The sequence below is a fragment of the Desmodus rotundus genome, chromosome 8 (assembly GCF_022682495.2).
Source record: "Desmodus rotundus isolate HL8 chromosome 8, HLdesRot8A.1, whole genome shotgun sequence".
Lineage (NCBI taxonomy): Eukaryota > Metazoa > Chordata > Mammalia > Chiroptera > Phyllostomidae > Desmodus > Desmodus rotundus.
Genome location: NC_071394.1, coordinates 4,218,388 through 4,232,890, shown reverse-complemented (window position 1 = coordinate 4,232,890; position 14,503 = coordinate 4,218,388). Strand labels below are relative to the sequence as shown.

At 52.1% G+C, this 14,503-nt stretch overlaps 1 protein-coding gene across 12 annotated transcripts in view; it reads left to right on the top strand.

Moving 5' to 3' along the window:
- Window positions 1-14,503, top strand: part of KHDRBS3 (KH RNA binding domain containing, signal transduction associated 3) — a 120,694-nt gene that overhangs the window by 58,371 nt on the left and 47,820 nt on the right. For all 12 annotated transcript variants that reach the window (XR_002975885.3, XM_045181478.2, XM_045181481.2 and 9 more), the window contains 2 exons: window positions 3,675-3,821; window positions 5,304-5,443. Coding sequence is in view for 11 of the 12 variants with exons in the window: in XM_045181478.2 (XP_045037413.2) it covers window positions 3,675-3,821; window positions 5,304-5,443 (287 nt within the window). In the remaining variant the exon portion in view is untranslated. The remainder of the gene's footprint in view (window positions 1-3,674; window positions 3,822-5,303; window positions 5,444-14,503) is intronic.

Sequence of the window (14,503 nt, the reverse complement as noted above, 5' to 3'; positions counted from 1 at the left end):
GCGACGTTTGGTGGCATTCCCTGGAATGATCCGGGCACTGGGCGCTCGTTCCCAGAGGGTATTCCAGCTAGAAGGGGCAGGGGAGCCACGTCTTCACCTGGACTGTATGTCCGCATAATAGCAGGTGCCTGGCTGTCCGTGTAATGAACGGCAACGGGAACATCATCGGCCTGCTTTCAGGGCTTTGGGTGGCCCTTCCAGAGCCTGTTGTCACTTCGGGGGCCGGTGGCAGTCCCCTGCTGTTGGTGTGCTGGCCACGCAGTGGGGACAGTGGCTGGCCCTCCTTTGGAGTGCAGCCCGTTGTGTGTGAATGCGTGGCCTCTCTCGCCTTCCCCAGGAGGACTTTGGTGAGGAGTCCCTTGAGCAGCACAGAGGTGGCTGGGGTATGAGGTGCTTCGGTGTCTGCTAGAGTTGGTGTCCTCAACCACCTGGTCCCTGAGTGCCAGCTCGCATCGCATGGGCCACCCTGCTCTTCCACACGTAGGCCTCTTCTCCAGCCCACGCCTCACCCATTCATGAGGCTTCCATTTCTGTGTCCTTGACAGCGTCACTCAGCGAGTCAGTACGGACCTCCTGCAAGTGGCTGAGCATTTACATCCCCTCCAGACCGCCAGAAACTGGGGACAGAGCACACATTGTGGGTTGACAGGCCACTGCCCCCGCAAGCCCCGCTCCGGCTGGCAGCCGTCAGCGGGCACTTCTGGTGCCCCATCCGGGGTACACTCTGCAATCAGAGCCTCCCTGTCTGAGCCTGGACCCAGGTTTCACGCGGCCTTTTTTTACTGGTTTACTTTTAGTCTGCAGAAGTCCTCGGTTAACACTGTGTCTACTTCAAAAGAGACCCCATTGCTTCCTGTTAGAATCTTACTCTTTCAGATTTTCCGGGTGTTCACTATTTAAATTCTCGTGTGCACCTATTTCTCTGTTTGCTACGCTGATGAAGTGATGGGAGTCGTTAGTGACACGCACGAGATGGCAGGAGCGCAGTAACCACGCTGATGCCATGGGGCCCTCCATCTGGGCCCTGCATCGCGCTCCATGTCTTGCCCACGTCATCTGCGTTGTAGAATAATAAAATAATTAACACTATAGTTGTGTAATAATCATGATTACTGGATTTATTATTTATTGTGTCAGCCCTAAATCTAAAGACTTTTTGACACAAAACTCCTTTATCACTACCGTTCCCATATTACTACGTGCTCCTAATTACTGATGTAGGGACTCCCCTATTACTACAGCCACCCCGTGGGTAACAGTGGGTTCTCTACAGTGACCACCGTTTACAGTCACCCGCTAAAGATGGGGATAAAGTAACCTACCTGCCCAAAGTTCAGCCGTGTGTGTTGGGTGTGGGATTCAAATGTGGGATTTGAACACAGATCATCGGAGTCTGGTTCCCCCCCAAACGCTGCCTGGCCTCTCCTTGTGAGCCGTGACCTGGTCTGGGAGAGACTGCCCACTCTGTAGGGCAGGGAGATGCTGGGGAGCGAGGGAAAGCCCCTGTCCCAGCCCACGTTTGTGATGGAATGGAAGTGCTTGCCTGTGGATCCACAGTCGTCATCTCATTAGGGTGGTTATTTTCGTGCACACTAGAAGGAGATCGGGAGGGTTTTTCCAGTAGTTCAAGCTTTCTAAGATGATGCTGTGCGTAGTCGCCAGTTTTTACAGCTTCAGCTATAAAAGGCAGAGTACCAGACCAAACGATTAAAAATGTTCCAGTTAGAACAATGAACGGTCTCTGGTTGGCATAAAAGAATAGTGCCTTTTGTACTGAAGGCAAATGGCGAAGAAACTGCGCAGGGCGTTAATGGTAGCTTATATTTGCTCTTTCTTACTTCAGATGTTTTTCTTGTTTTCTTTCGGTTTCTGCCCCACTTCCCCTAACTGTGATGGCAGCCAGCCCCTGCTGGGTGCCTGTCGAGGGTCAGGCAAGGTGTCGGGCAGCAGAGTGCTGTCTCCTCTGTGGGGCGGTCACCTGAGGCCGACCCCTTAGCCTCCCCCATGGCCCTCCGGTAATACACATTTGTTAGCACCAAACTGATTTTGCAAATCAAATGCTGGATTGCATATAAACTAACTCACACACCTAGTGACCAGCGCAGCTGCGATTCAGGTGTGTCTGACGCTGAGTCCCAGGCCCTGTTCCTGTTGACCCTATTTTCTTTGTAAGAATTCGGATCAGTTAAGTAATGGAAGTTCGTGAAGTCCAGGGTGTGTGTGCTGGCGAGGCCTGGCGGCTGGCGGCGGGATCGCAGGGCGGTGCTGTCCGGTACCTGTGGGTTCTCCCTCTGCTGGGACAGGCCTTTTGGAGAGGTTGGGAGGGTTTTAGATGGAGGTTCCTAGCAGTTTTTCTGTCTGTCTGATTTTAACGTTGGAAACAGACATCTGAAAAACTCAGATTCTGTAATTGCCGCTCTGATGAAGGCTAGTTAGAAAAAGATAATGGAGCAAAATTACTAGTCCCTTAATTATCTGGTTTTTTTCCTCCTAATTGCCCACTGAATTTCATTGTGAACAACAAAAAAATTAGAAAATGTTTGATCCTAATTAGGTAAAGTCATATAATAAAGTCTGTCATATATCTTGTTCCCTCTTCGACCCTCAGACGGAGTGTAGTGCCTGGCATGTGGACGTGCTTTTTGAACAATATATACATAAGCCAGTGGACATAGATATGAATAAATAATTGGCCATTCACTCAATAAACATTTGTTGATCATCTGCTTTATGCCAAGCACTGTTCTCCATGATGGGAATGTAGTACCAAGCAAGACAACCCTAACCCTAACCCTAACCCTAACCCTGACCCCAGCCCTAACCCTAACCCCAGCCCTAACCCTAACCCCAGCCCTAACCCTAACCCCGACCCCAGCCCTAACCCTAACCCTAACCCCGACCCCAGCCCTAACCCTAACCCTAACCCCAACCCTAACCCTAACCCTAACCCCAGCCCTAACCCTAATCCCAACCCTAACCCTAACCCCAACCCTAACCCCAACCCTAACCCTAACCCTAACCCTAACCCTAACCCTAATCTCAGCCCTAACCCTAACCCCAGCCCTAACCCTAACCCCAGCCCTAACCCCAGCCCCAACCCTAACCCCAGCCCTAACCCTTACCCTAACCCCAACCCTAACCCTAACCCCGACCCCAGCCCTAACCCTAACCCTAACCCCAACCCTAACCCCAAGCCTAACTGTAACCTGAAGCCTTCAGTGGGAGAAATTAGAAAATGGGCAAGTAACAAATGAGGCTCCTTAGGTACCTTAGATACTGGTAATTACTTTGTAACAGTGTGCGGGCACACAGGGTAACCGGGCAGAAGTGAGCTGGGTTGCTTGGCCGTGGGAGAACCACAAAGGGAGTCCATGCAGCACCTGGAGGGGATTCAAGGGCACGAGGGAGCCGAGCATGGGGCGGAGAGCAGGCAGGTGGCGGGACCGGAGGCCAGAGACAGAGGTGAGACCCCAGCAGCAGGCGGCCTTCGAGTTTTCATAGGAGCCCGGGAATGGCGGGGTCAGGTTTATATTCCAGACTTTCTTCCTGAGGTGGTGGTTGCTGTTGAGTGACTCCTCATGACAGCCCCGTGCCAAATACGCTCTGGGTAGTTTGTGTCGTTTTTCTCTTCCCTCCCGACGACCTACTCTTCAGCACCACTTGTCTTTCTTCAGGAGGAAGAGTTGAGGAAAAGTGGGGAAGCGAAGTACTTCCACCTCCACGACGACCTCCACGTGCTCATCGAAGTCTTCGCCCCGCCAGCGGAGGCCTACGCCCGCATGGGGCACGCCCTGGAGGAGATCAAGAAGTTCCTCATTCCCGTGAGTGGTTTTGACGCTCTTCCTGTATTTCAGCCCTTGGCAACCCTTGTCAGTCCTGGTGCTGGCAAAGCACCTTCCCTGCTGAAGAGCTTCACTCTTGCCACGGCAGGTAGCCCTCTGCTGTCCCCATGAATTACGTGGCATTACTCCTTCTTTCTAGATGAGACCACAGGCTTCTGAGACTGATTAATATTGCCAAGGCCACGTGACTGAGAGGCTTGCAGGGCTGGTCCGTGTTGTGGGAACCCAAGCCCTAAACCTTTTTGGGACACTGGAATGACCTCACAAATGCCCTTTGCTGCGACGCGGACTCAGAGTCTCCCCCCCACCCTCCCACCCCCTCGCCGTTTGAATGGGGCCTCAGTGGACGTCTCCTCTGTGGATCTGTTTTCAGCCTCATACAATTTCATTTTGCTCCCCCGCCAACCCCTCACACTTTGAACAGGGTCAGGAGTTAGCCTTGATGTGGTACATTTTATTTAGAATGTGCTTTACAGACAGTTTATTAATCTTCACACATGTTCAGTAAAATGGTAGGAACCTTTATAGGTTTTTTGTAGTGAGATGAAGATACCAATTGATTCCAGTGACTTTTCTGAGGTCAGAATACTCCAAATAAGTTAGAGAAGGAGGCTGTGTTTACAGCAGACCTGGGACCCCGAATCCCCGCCTGTCCTGCAGATCGTGGCGACTGGGCCTCCTGGCCGTGGTCTCCCGCCGCCTGCTCCGCGGTGTTTCTGGCTGCGGTCTGCACCTCACTGTCGATGCGGGTTATTTTCATTCTCCGCAGCATCTTCTACTACCAGCTCCACGTCAGTGTCGCATTCTGCTTTGGAAGAGTAAGGAAGAGGCCGTGTATTTTTAAAATAAATTTACTAAACAGGTTTAATATTTTTAATTCTGACCACTCCAGGAAACTCTCTTCTGAGTCTCTTGTTCAGGCTCAGACCTGCTTGTACTTCTTCTGTGATGAAATCACCCCTTTGTCCCTCCAACTACACACACACAAGAGCATGTTTTCAGGTATAAGACGATGTGTTCAATTTTGGAAATGTGGACTTTTGCTACTTGTGCAATATCCAAGTGGAAATGTGCAAAAACTGGGCAGGGACGTGGCTCGTTCCCTCCGTTTCCTGTCGCTGGGCGCATCACGGATGCTCAGCAAGGACTGGTTGGGTCACGTTGTAAACTGTGTTCCGCGGCCCTTTGATTTTATTACAGCTGTCTCACTCGGCAGGCATGTGCCTGGGGGAAGAGCTGTGGCTTGTTAGAGAACGTTTCAGTTTGGGGGAAAAAGACTGTGTTTTTTGTTTTTTCCTTTTTACAATTTATTGGTATGTTTTCATTTGGATGAACTCAAATCTTGTTTTATGAATTGAAGTATTTTCCTAACCCCCGGTTTTCTGTTAAAGAATGGCTTCTCGTTCTGCATACGCCTGCGGTTTTCACAAAGCAGACCCCTTCCCTCTGCCTCCCGTGCAGGACTACAATGACGAAATCAGGCAAGCTCAGCTCCAGGAACTGACGTATTTGAACGGAGGCTCGGAGAACGCCGACGTCCCGGTGGTCCGAGGGAAGTCCGCCCTGCGCACCAGAGGCTTGCCGGCCCCCACGATAAGCAGGTGGGCACAGCGCGCTGACGGACCCTGGCTGTGATTGGCAGAAGGTGGCGCGATAGCAGTTCTAATGCTTCCTTTCCCGGGAGACGGCTCCGCCAGTGTGCCGGGGTTTCCTTTCATCGCGGCTTCCGTCCTTCCTCACCCAACCCAGCCCTCTCTTCTAGCTCCCATTCAGTCTGAAGGACCTTCTTCAGTGAGATCAGATGTACTCCCTCCTGGCCTGACGTCCCTCAGTGGCTTCCCTTGCAGCTGGAAGAAAGCCCACACTTCTGATGTGCGCTCTCGTCACCTGGCACTGCCCCACCCCATCTTTCCACCTGCCCCTTCGCACTCCGGACACACTGGGCCAAAGCCTTTCTGTTCCTCGAACGGGCCAGGCTGTCTCCTTCCGAGTCCTCTGCACTCAGTTCCTTCTGGGAGCGCCCGCTCTCCGGGCATCCAGCTCCTCCTCCTGGCGTTGCATTCTCCACCCACGGCGCCTCCGCCCATGGCCGTTCCTGGGCCAGCACTGCTCACGGCGCCCTGCCTCGGCTGCTCAGTGGCCTTTACTGAGTGGAATTTACCTTTATATTTGTTCACTTTTCATTGGTAACCACTCAGCAAAAGACTGTGCAGCGAATACAGCACAACAGCAAATCCTCGAGGCTCTTTCTGATCAAGTGTTGGCCATTTACAGTATTTCATGTTAATACGGTTCTTGCGGTTCTTGCCTGTCACGTGGCTGAATTAGCTTGGCGGGAATGGTCACGGGGATGTCCCACTTTGGAATTTCACGGTGCAACAAGTGATTCCTGGGTCGTCAGGGTCGCGCCCCCCCCCCCCCCCCCCCCCCCCCCCCCCCCCGCTGCTGTCACTTCGGGGCAGCTCTCTGGTGAGAGGTGTGATCGGTCTACAGTTAAATCCTGTGGGGGAAGTGACAGGTTTTCCAGTGAGACCTTTTATTTCCTTTTGAAATGCGAGAACCACACGGGGACTTCTTTCACTGAGGAGAGGGGGAAGTCTTTCCGCGTTGCCCCGTCTGTCCCGGGGGGCCGAGTCTCCAGGCAGCACTGCTGTGACGTCACCCCTCCCTGTCCCCTGCCGCAGAGCCCTGCAGAGAGGGGACTGGGGAAGCCGCAGGGACGGGGACTGGAGACCACTCCACGCAGCACTTGTCTGTTTGGTTTTACGTTTTTCTCAGTAGGCCCCTTTCCCCACGGTTTGCCTGCCACTCTCTGGTCTGGGCTAGACAGTTTGGGATCTTCCAGGACGTTCCCTTCTATTCCTCACTTCAAACAGCCGGCTCGTTCTGTGTCTCTCGTCCACTGGCCTTGGCTCTGGCCCACCTGGCCCTTCCTCCCAAGCAGCAGGCAGTCCTGTCTCCATGCATTTGATCGCAGAACAGCAGGAGGAGAAGGCGAGCGAAGCCGACGGAGTCCGCCTTTCTGAGTAGTGGGTGCGTGCCCACCAGGGGCGGGTGCCAAGCGTGGGGGTCCGTTTTGACTTAGGCCATTAGGCTGAGAGGTTGGTCACTCAGGACCTTTTACCAGCTTTCATAAATGGCGGAGATTTTCAGCTCCTGTTTTTTAAAATAATTTTCCTGCCCCTTTCCCTCTTCCCTCTCTTGGTTGTCAGGCCCACATGTTAGGAGTGACTGCACTTCCCAAACGGGATGCCGGGGCGCTGGGGTCACACTCACAGGGCTGCGCAGTGTGGGACAGTGTAAATTTTCATGGGGCCTCAACAATGGTCAGCGTCTTTGAGACACCGTGCAAACCGTCAGCGTGAGGTGATCGCGTATCGTTTCAGCACTGGCTCAGTGCCCGCTGACGCTGACGACGTCACCTCTGTGTGCACAGTAAGCAGTGCAGTTACTTTGCCCGTAGGTCACGTCTCCAACCACAGGGTCACATGAGGGACGGTCGCTCTCGCTGCCTCATCTGTGTCGATTGGCACACGGTCCTGATTCTCTTGAACACGGGTTAGGAAAGGTAGCAGAGATGCAAAGATCGTCCGAGTGACTGAAAACGATGGGTTTCCCCTCACGGTCTACGAAGTATGAGAAATGGTATCATAAATATCTCAGACAGCTGTATTTACAGGTCCTTGTTTTGTCAAGGAAAAGGGCGGGTATAGGAAAAGCTAGTACATTTCTTCTATGAGACAGAATGTCACTTAAACACTTTGCTGGGGTATTATTTAAATTGTTTGGCTCGCAACTGGACTGACTTCTCAGGACCACCTACTGCCTGCCCTGTTGGAACAGCCTCCCTCCTTCCTTCCTGCTGATTCTGTGTGGTCAGTGTGGGCCTGTGGCACATGCGCCCCGCGTCCCAGGCAGAGTCCCCCAGGGCTTTCCTGCAAACACATTTCCCTGCTTTTCTGGCCGGCAGGTGCCCTGAGTTTTTTCCTCTGAGCTCCCACCTCCGTCCTCAGAGCCCAGTTACTCTGTACCCAGGGGCTCGGCTGGCTATTAGTGAGTGGCCACACTGGAGTTGATGAGAGAGAGACAAAAGGAGAAAAATGGGTTGTTTCTTTTAAAGTCACCTTAATAGGCTTTAGGAAGACAGTAACGGAGGCAAATAACATCGCACGTGGTGTGAGAGCTTCTGGCAAGAACTTGTTGTTTAAATGCTGGCCGGGCCAGATGGATGAGAGAAGCAGCTAGACGTGGTGCCCTTGGCCTCAGCTCGGCCAGCTGCGTGCATGTCAAGTGCAGCACGAAGCCGGACAGCTGCTCCGGGCCCTCCTGTAGGCTTCCGTGCCAGCACCAGCGTGCCCACTGATCTTTTCCCAGATTGGGTTCGACAAGAGCCGCTGAAGCTGCGGCTGGAAGGAAGCAGTGAGCAGGCTCTTCTTGCACAGCGGGAATCTCCCCACCATGCCCTGGCTTCTTGGAAGTTTTAGTATTTCCTTTTCCTCTTTGAAAATCCATCAGTCGGTGTTTCTTGAGCTCTTTCTGTAATAGGGATTGAGTTTATAGACGTGTCTGAGTCCTGGTCCTGACGTCAGAGAGTCTAACGAGGAAGAGAAACAGGTGATGCTGAGCAGGTGGTATAAACGGGGAGCGAGGTACGTGACAGACAGTGAAATAGCCGTAGGAATGAGGGCGCAGATGATTCCAAGCGGGCGGTGTGGGTGTGACAAACTCAGAATGGAGGTGGAGAAGTAAGACAGGATGGCGTCTGGGGGAAGTCGTCGGAGGCAGAGGGGCAAGGGCTTCCAAGCAGAAAAGTGGGGGACTACCTGTGACTTGAGATTAGGGGGCGACACTGTGGGAAGACCAGAGGTTCAGGAGTCACCACTAGCTCTATGGTCTCAGGGCTCTTCCCCCTCTGAGCCGTGGTACCTCTTCTACTAAATGGAGATAGAAAATTGAGCACACACCAATCCAAGCCCTACTTAATTTTTGTTTTTAATTTGTATTTATTGACTTTAGGGAGAGACAGACAGACAGACACCAGTTTGTTGTTCTAGTTACTTATGTATTCACTGGTTGCTTCTTGAAGAGCCCTGACCAAGGATCGAACCTGCAACCTGGGTGTATCAGGATGTCGCTCTAACCAACTGAGCTACCCGGCCAGGGCCTCTTCCTAATGTTTTAAATGTCGCATTTAAGTTCAAACTGGACTGATTGCTTTTCTGACTACTCAGAATGACCCAGCACCAAATTACCCGTCTCTCTGAAACTCCTTTGTTGCCAGTTGCGCTGCTGTCAGAGGGGAGCAGACGTGTGCTGCAGGGTCCCAAAGGCAGACGGTGAGAAATGACACAGATACCTGCTGTTTCTGTGTTGGAATAAAGAAAAGACGGAGAATCACAGAACAACTAGAAGTGGAAGACAATGACGGGCTTCAGAGGAAGGAGGGAGCCCTCCGTCTTTCGGGGGACACGGCTCTGGACGAAGAGGGGAGATCAGTCAGTTTCTCGCGCGTTCTGAGAGGTGGCACTCTCTCCCACACTGTCTGTCTTGGGTTGTCCACAGTGCGACTGGTCAGCATTGGGTAACTTGGAGAAGAAGCAGATTGCCTTGCGTCTTTTATACTCTGTACGAACAGTTGCTCAGTCGTTTCTTTAAAGAACTTACGTTGAAGATTGGACGGGTCACGGAATAGGGAAATGAGATAACCAACAGGTTTTGTAACGGGTCTCTAACCTCTGTATCTAAACCACCAACGGGGCACTTGAGAGCTTGTTGGAGAGAATCTCCATCTCCCCCAAACTCCCCCAGGCCCCCAGACCTACGCAGTGAGACTGTGCCTGGAAACAAGGTCCCAGGTGAAGAGGGTGCCCATGAATGTGTGGTCAGCCTGCCCGACGAGAGCCACTCTGGTCTCTAAGGGTGCTCAGGGTGGGAGCTGCCGAAGCCCCCCCCCCCCCCCCTTCAGAGGTCTCTATCTTCATCAGCTCTGACAGTTTCTCCCGTGCCTTTGACGGATTGTAACTCCAGGCTGTACCCGCCTCCTCCCTCTGTCTAGCCCTCCTTCTCCTGTCAGCCTCTGGCAGGAAAGAAGTCTCAGAATGATTGAGCTTTAACTCTCAGAAAAACAGTTGCAGGGAGGAAGAACAGTTGTCGAATGTGTGAGGGATGCTGTAGGGAAAATAAACGACCCCTCAGGTCATTGCTGCGTGGGGCGAGGACCTCGGGTTGATCCCTGGGAAGGTCTTTCTCACTGCGACACCGGTGACGTCAGGCTAAGACATGGACACTGTGTCCTGCAGGCCCCCCTCAGTCAGCAGTGGGCCTCCCTTTCCTGGGGCCCGGGGTCAGCTGCAGCCCCACGGTCACTGGTTAGCAACGCCGGTGCTGCCCGGGGCATCCCGGACTGCTGCCCCCGCATTAGTGCTGCACCTTCTTCTTGCACCTCTCAAGACATTTAGGAGCAAAAGCCGAACAAGGCAGTCTGTGTTTGCCGTCACTCGACCAGACTGCCTCACGGTCGCTAAATGCATAAAACGTGTATGAGTGGGTGGCAGCTGCGCATGGGGCGTGGAGGCCAGCCGGTGCAGTATGGTCGCTCTCCCCGTCCTTCAGTAAGCGGGAAAAGGACGGTGTCGGGGCTGAGCCCACGTGGAAGTCCACCTGAGGATTCCCGCTTGCCGGCGCCTGTTCTAGGTGGGGCGTGTTACACGTCCTGTGTGTAAACCTCACGGCTGTGCTGCAGGAGCCGGCTGTTATGAACCCCTCACAGGTGGGGAGACCAGGGCTAAGCAGCGAAGTGACGCAGTTAGGTTTGAGTGTGTTGGGACCCAAAGCATGCGCATTTTCATCCCATCTTAGAACCTGGTATTAACTTATAAGCTAAATAATTAGTTTCTGGCTAATCATTACTTACTGTATTTAGTCATTCATAGTTCTATTTCCTCAGAAATAGCTGTTTACTACAAAAGCCTTTCTAGGCTTTTTCTTTTAAAGATTTAATCTATTTTTAGAGAGAGGGCAAGCGGGGGAGAAAGGAAGACAAGCGTCAGTGCGTCAGGGAAACATCAATCAGCTGCCTCTCGCACACCCCACCGGGGACCTGGCCTTCCACCCAGGCATGTGCTCCGACCGGGAATCGAGTGGGCGACCTTTCCGTTCGCAGGCTGGCGCTCAGTCTACCGAGCCACACCAGCCAGGGCTCTGGGCTGTTTTTACATTTGAGTTTCAAGGCCAGAAACCATCGGCAGCCTGCTGAAAAATATAAACAGAAGGAACCATTACGATCCCATCCATCCATCTGCTTAGGAAACTTTCTCCTCAGTTGCATCATCTGTCTGCTCCGCCACACCCTACGCCAGGGCAGCGCTGTACCCTGCCCGCTTCTCTGAGTTCAGATGACCCCTCCCTGTAAAAAGTAGTTCCCATCGGTACGTTACAAATCCCATCTCGCGGATGCCGCGCCTGTTCTCACTCTGCTCTCAGCCCTGCTGCTCAGCCTGGCCCTGAACCCCACGTGGAGTGTTCAGGGAGGACTGTGCTCTATGACGGGGTTTTCACATCAGCACGTCACTCTGCACCGTGTCCTCTTCTCGCCAAAGTGTCCTTTAAGGCCCTGCCGACCGTGCTGCTTGACACTTCGCCACGGACATTCACTCACTCACAAGCGAATCTTCCACGTGTCTTTCATAGAAACGTACCTGGAGCTGCGCGTGTCAAATGGCCCATTGGCGGCTCCGTAGCAGACGTCTCAGGGTGACCCTGTACTCCCAGGGCCCGTGGTCTGACCACGTCGGTGGTGATAGGGACGAACTGGGGACTTCTTGAACATATAAATTGTATGTTCAAAAGACATGTTGAATGTTTCGTGGCCCATGGCAAAGAAAGGGTGTTGGATAAGGAAGCAGGAGCCTCCGTTGTTTGAATGTACACAGGTCAACAGCAGTATCACTGATGGGCTAGTAGATGCACTATGGGTGGCGACTACTCTTTTCTTCTCACTGGAGAGAAGACGATGAGTGAAACACCCCAGAAACGATGGCGTGTTTCAGGACGGTTCAGAGTGATCGGTATTTGAATGCACTGTTGATGTGTGTCGAGCAGAAAATGTGTAAAATGCTTTGCACGTCCCATGTCCTCTCTCCTGCACAGTAAGTGAGAGGTGGGTCTGTACCCCATTGCACACCCCAGGAGACTGGCCTGGAGAGGTCAGACTTGGCTAGTCTGAGTGTCAGGTGGCAGGCGGAGTTCAGCCAGTACGAACAGCCAGGAATTGAACTCAGATCGGACTCCAGTGCCCTTGGTCCCACCAGCACTGTCTCCTGTGCTCCCGTCCATGGCCGGGGATGAAAAGGAACTCTTTAATTTACCATACTCACAAAAGGAATACAACAAGGTGTCTGAAGGTGAAAGTCTTACTAGATTTCACTTCTTTCTGATCTTGAAGTTTTGAGAAGTACTGGCCAGGTTTTTTCTAAGATGTCCCGCATCTGGGATTTCTCTAATGTTTTTCTCGTGATTAGCCTGGGCTTCTGGGTTTGGGGAGCTCCGTATCATTTTCATCACGTGCCGTCAAGGACACATATCGTCCACATGGTTTATCCCCTGTTGGTGTTGCCGTGGTAACCTGAGGTTAGTGTCTGTCAGGCCTCTCCACTGTAATGTCTCTCTCCCCGCCCCCCAGGGTGCAATGTCCACATAAACCGTTGGGAAGGCTTTTCTCTTCTCCCCGACTTGTTAATTCAATCATTTATTTATATCAGGATGGATCCACGGACGTCTATTTCATACATTGCGTTAAAGCCCAGGACCACTTTAATTTTCTTGCTCGAATTGTCTCAGCTTTGGCCTTTGGGACTTCTTTCTGTTGGCCACTCTGCTGCTTTCCCGTGCCACCACAGTTTAAAATTATTTTTTTTCTTTTTGAGTGCCCCCTTACTTTTTGGTACTCCAGGTTGCACCATTATCGTCACGTATATTTCCTGCTCCAGTCCTAGAAGCAGCCATCCCTCCAAGGAGCCCTGGCTCCTTTTATTGGGGAGCAGGGTTCAAACCAAGATCTCGGTGCCCATTCTGCCTGTTACCAGTGGTGTGTGCTTGCTTCTGGGCCTCTCAGCTGGTGGCGCGGGGGAACGGGTGGATGCACACTAACCCCCGTGTACCACAGAGCTGTCTGTCTGTCGGGGCTAATCAGGAGTTCACATCCATGACTCTGATTTTAATCCTTTCCGTATTGATCATCCTAGCCTCTTCGCCTCGCGGATCGAAAGCCTCCCCTCCAGCATGGCAAACGTGGCTGCCACTGTCCCCCAGGCCCCCCTTTGGTTCTTCAGCAGCGGATCAGTGTGTAGTGGAGTCGGAGAGGTTAGCCTTTGCCCGCGGCCCCGCCCCCAGGCACCAGCCGCGGCCTCCGGCCCAGGGCTTATGCACAGCCCCTTTTGCCTGTAGCCTTACAGACGTTTCCCAGCTCCTTCAGCGAGGTTGTTTTATATATTTTTACTGTAACTAAAAAGTTTTGTCACATCGACATTCCATTCTAGGAGACCTCAGTCTCCTCGATGACATATTTGTGGGGGGCATAACATTGGAGTTCACTTGCGTGCTGTACAGCTCTGTGGGTTTTGACGGACGCTCTGTGTCACATAGCCACCATTCACTGTCACACGGGGTGGCTCCTCCACCCTGAAATATGCCCTCTGCCTCCCCTGTTCTGCCCTCCTCCTCCCCGGGCCCTGTGCCAATCACTGATCTCCGTGTTACGCATCTCTGTCGTTTTTCTTTTTTCTGTATGTCCTGTAATTGGAATTACACAGTGTGTAGCCTTCTCAGACCAACTTCCTTCACTTAGAAACCTGAACCTCAGATTCATTTCTAACTTTGCATTACTCGTTAACTCGTTTTACTTTATTGCCGAATAACATTCCATGGTACGGACACACCCTGCTTGTTCGTCCCCACACCCGTCGAAGGGCATCTTGGTGGTTTTAGCTGCTGTGAGTAAAACTGCTCCAAAATTCACGTGCGGGTTGTGTGGGGGGATAAGTTTTCCAGTCAGTTGGTTAAATACCTGGGAATGCAGTCACCGTGTTGTATGACCAGATGGTATTTAGCTCTGCAGCTTCCAGAGTGACTTTGCAATTCTGCTTGCCTCCCGACAGCGAAGAAGAGTACCCTTCCTTCCACATTCTCACTGTCAGTCGGTATATTCAGGTGCTTTTGATTGTAGCCATTCTAACAGGTATGTTTCAGTTTGCAATTCCCTGATGACAAATGACGTTGAGCATCTTTTCATTTGGTTGTTTGCTAACGTGTCTGCCGTCTTCAGTGAGCTGGCTGTAAAAGTGTTTTGCCCACTTTTAATTGGGTTGTTTATTTTCTTATCGTTGAGTTTTAAAAGTCCCTTCTATATTTTGGATACAAGTCCTTTATCAGATACATGTTTTGCAAATACTTTCTCCCTTTCTGTGGCGTGTCTCTTCACCTCTAACAGTGCCCTTCTCAGACTAGAAGTACTCAGTTCCAGGAAAGACCAGCTTACTAATGTTATGTCAGGGATCATGCTTTTCTAACGATACCTAACGCTCATCATCAAATCAAGGTCACGCAGATTTCTCTTACGTTCTCCCTACAGGTCTGATAGGGTACACGTAGGTCTAAAGCCATGT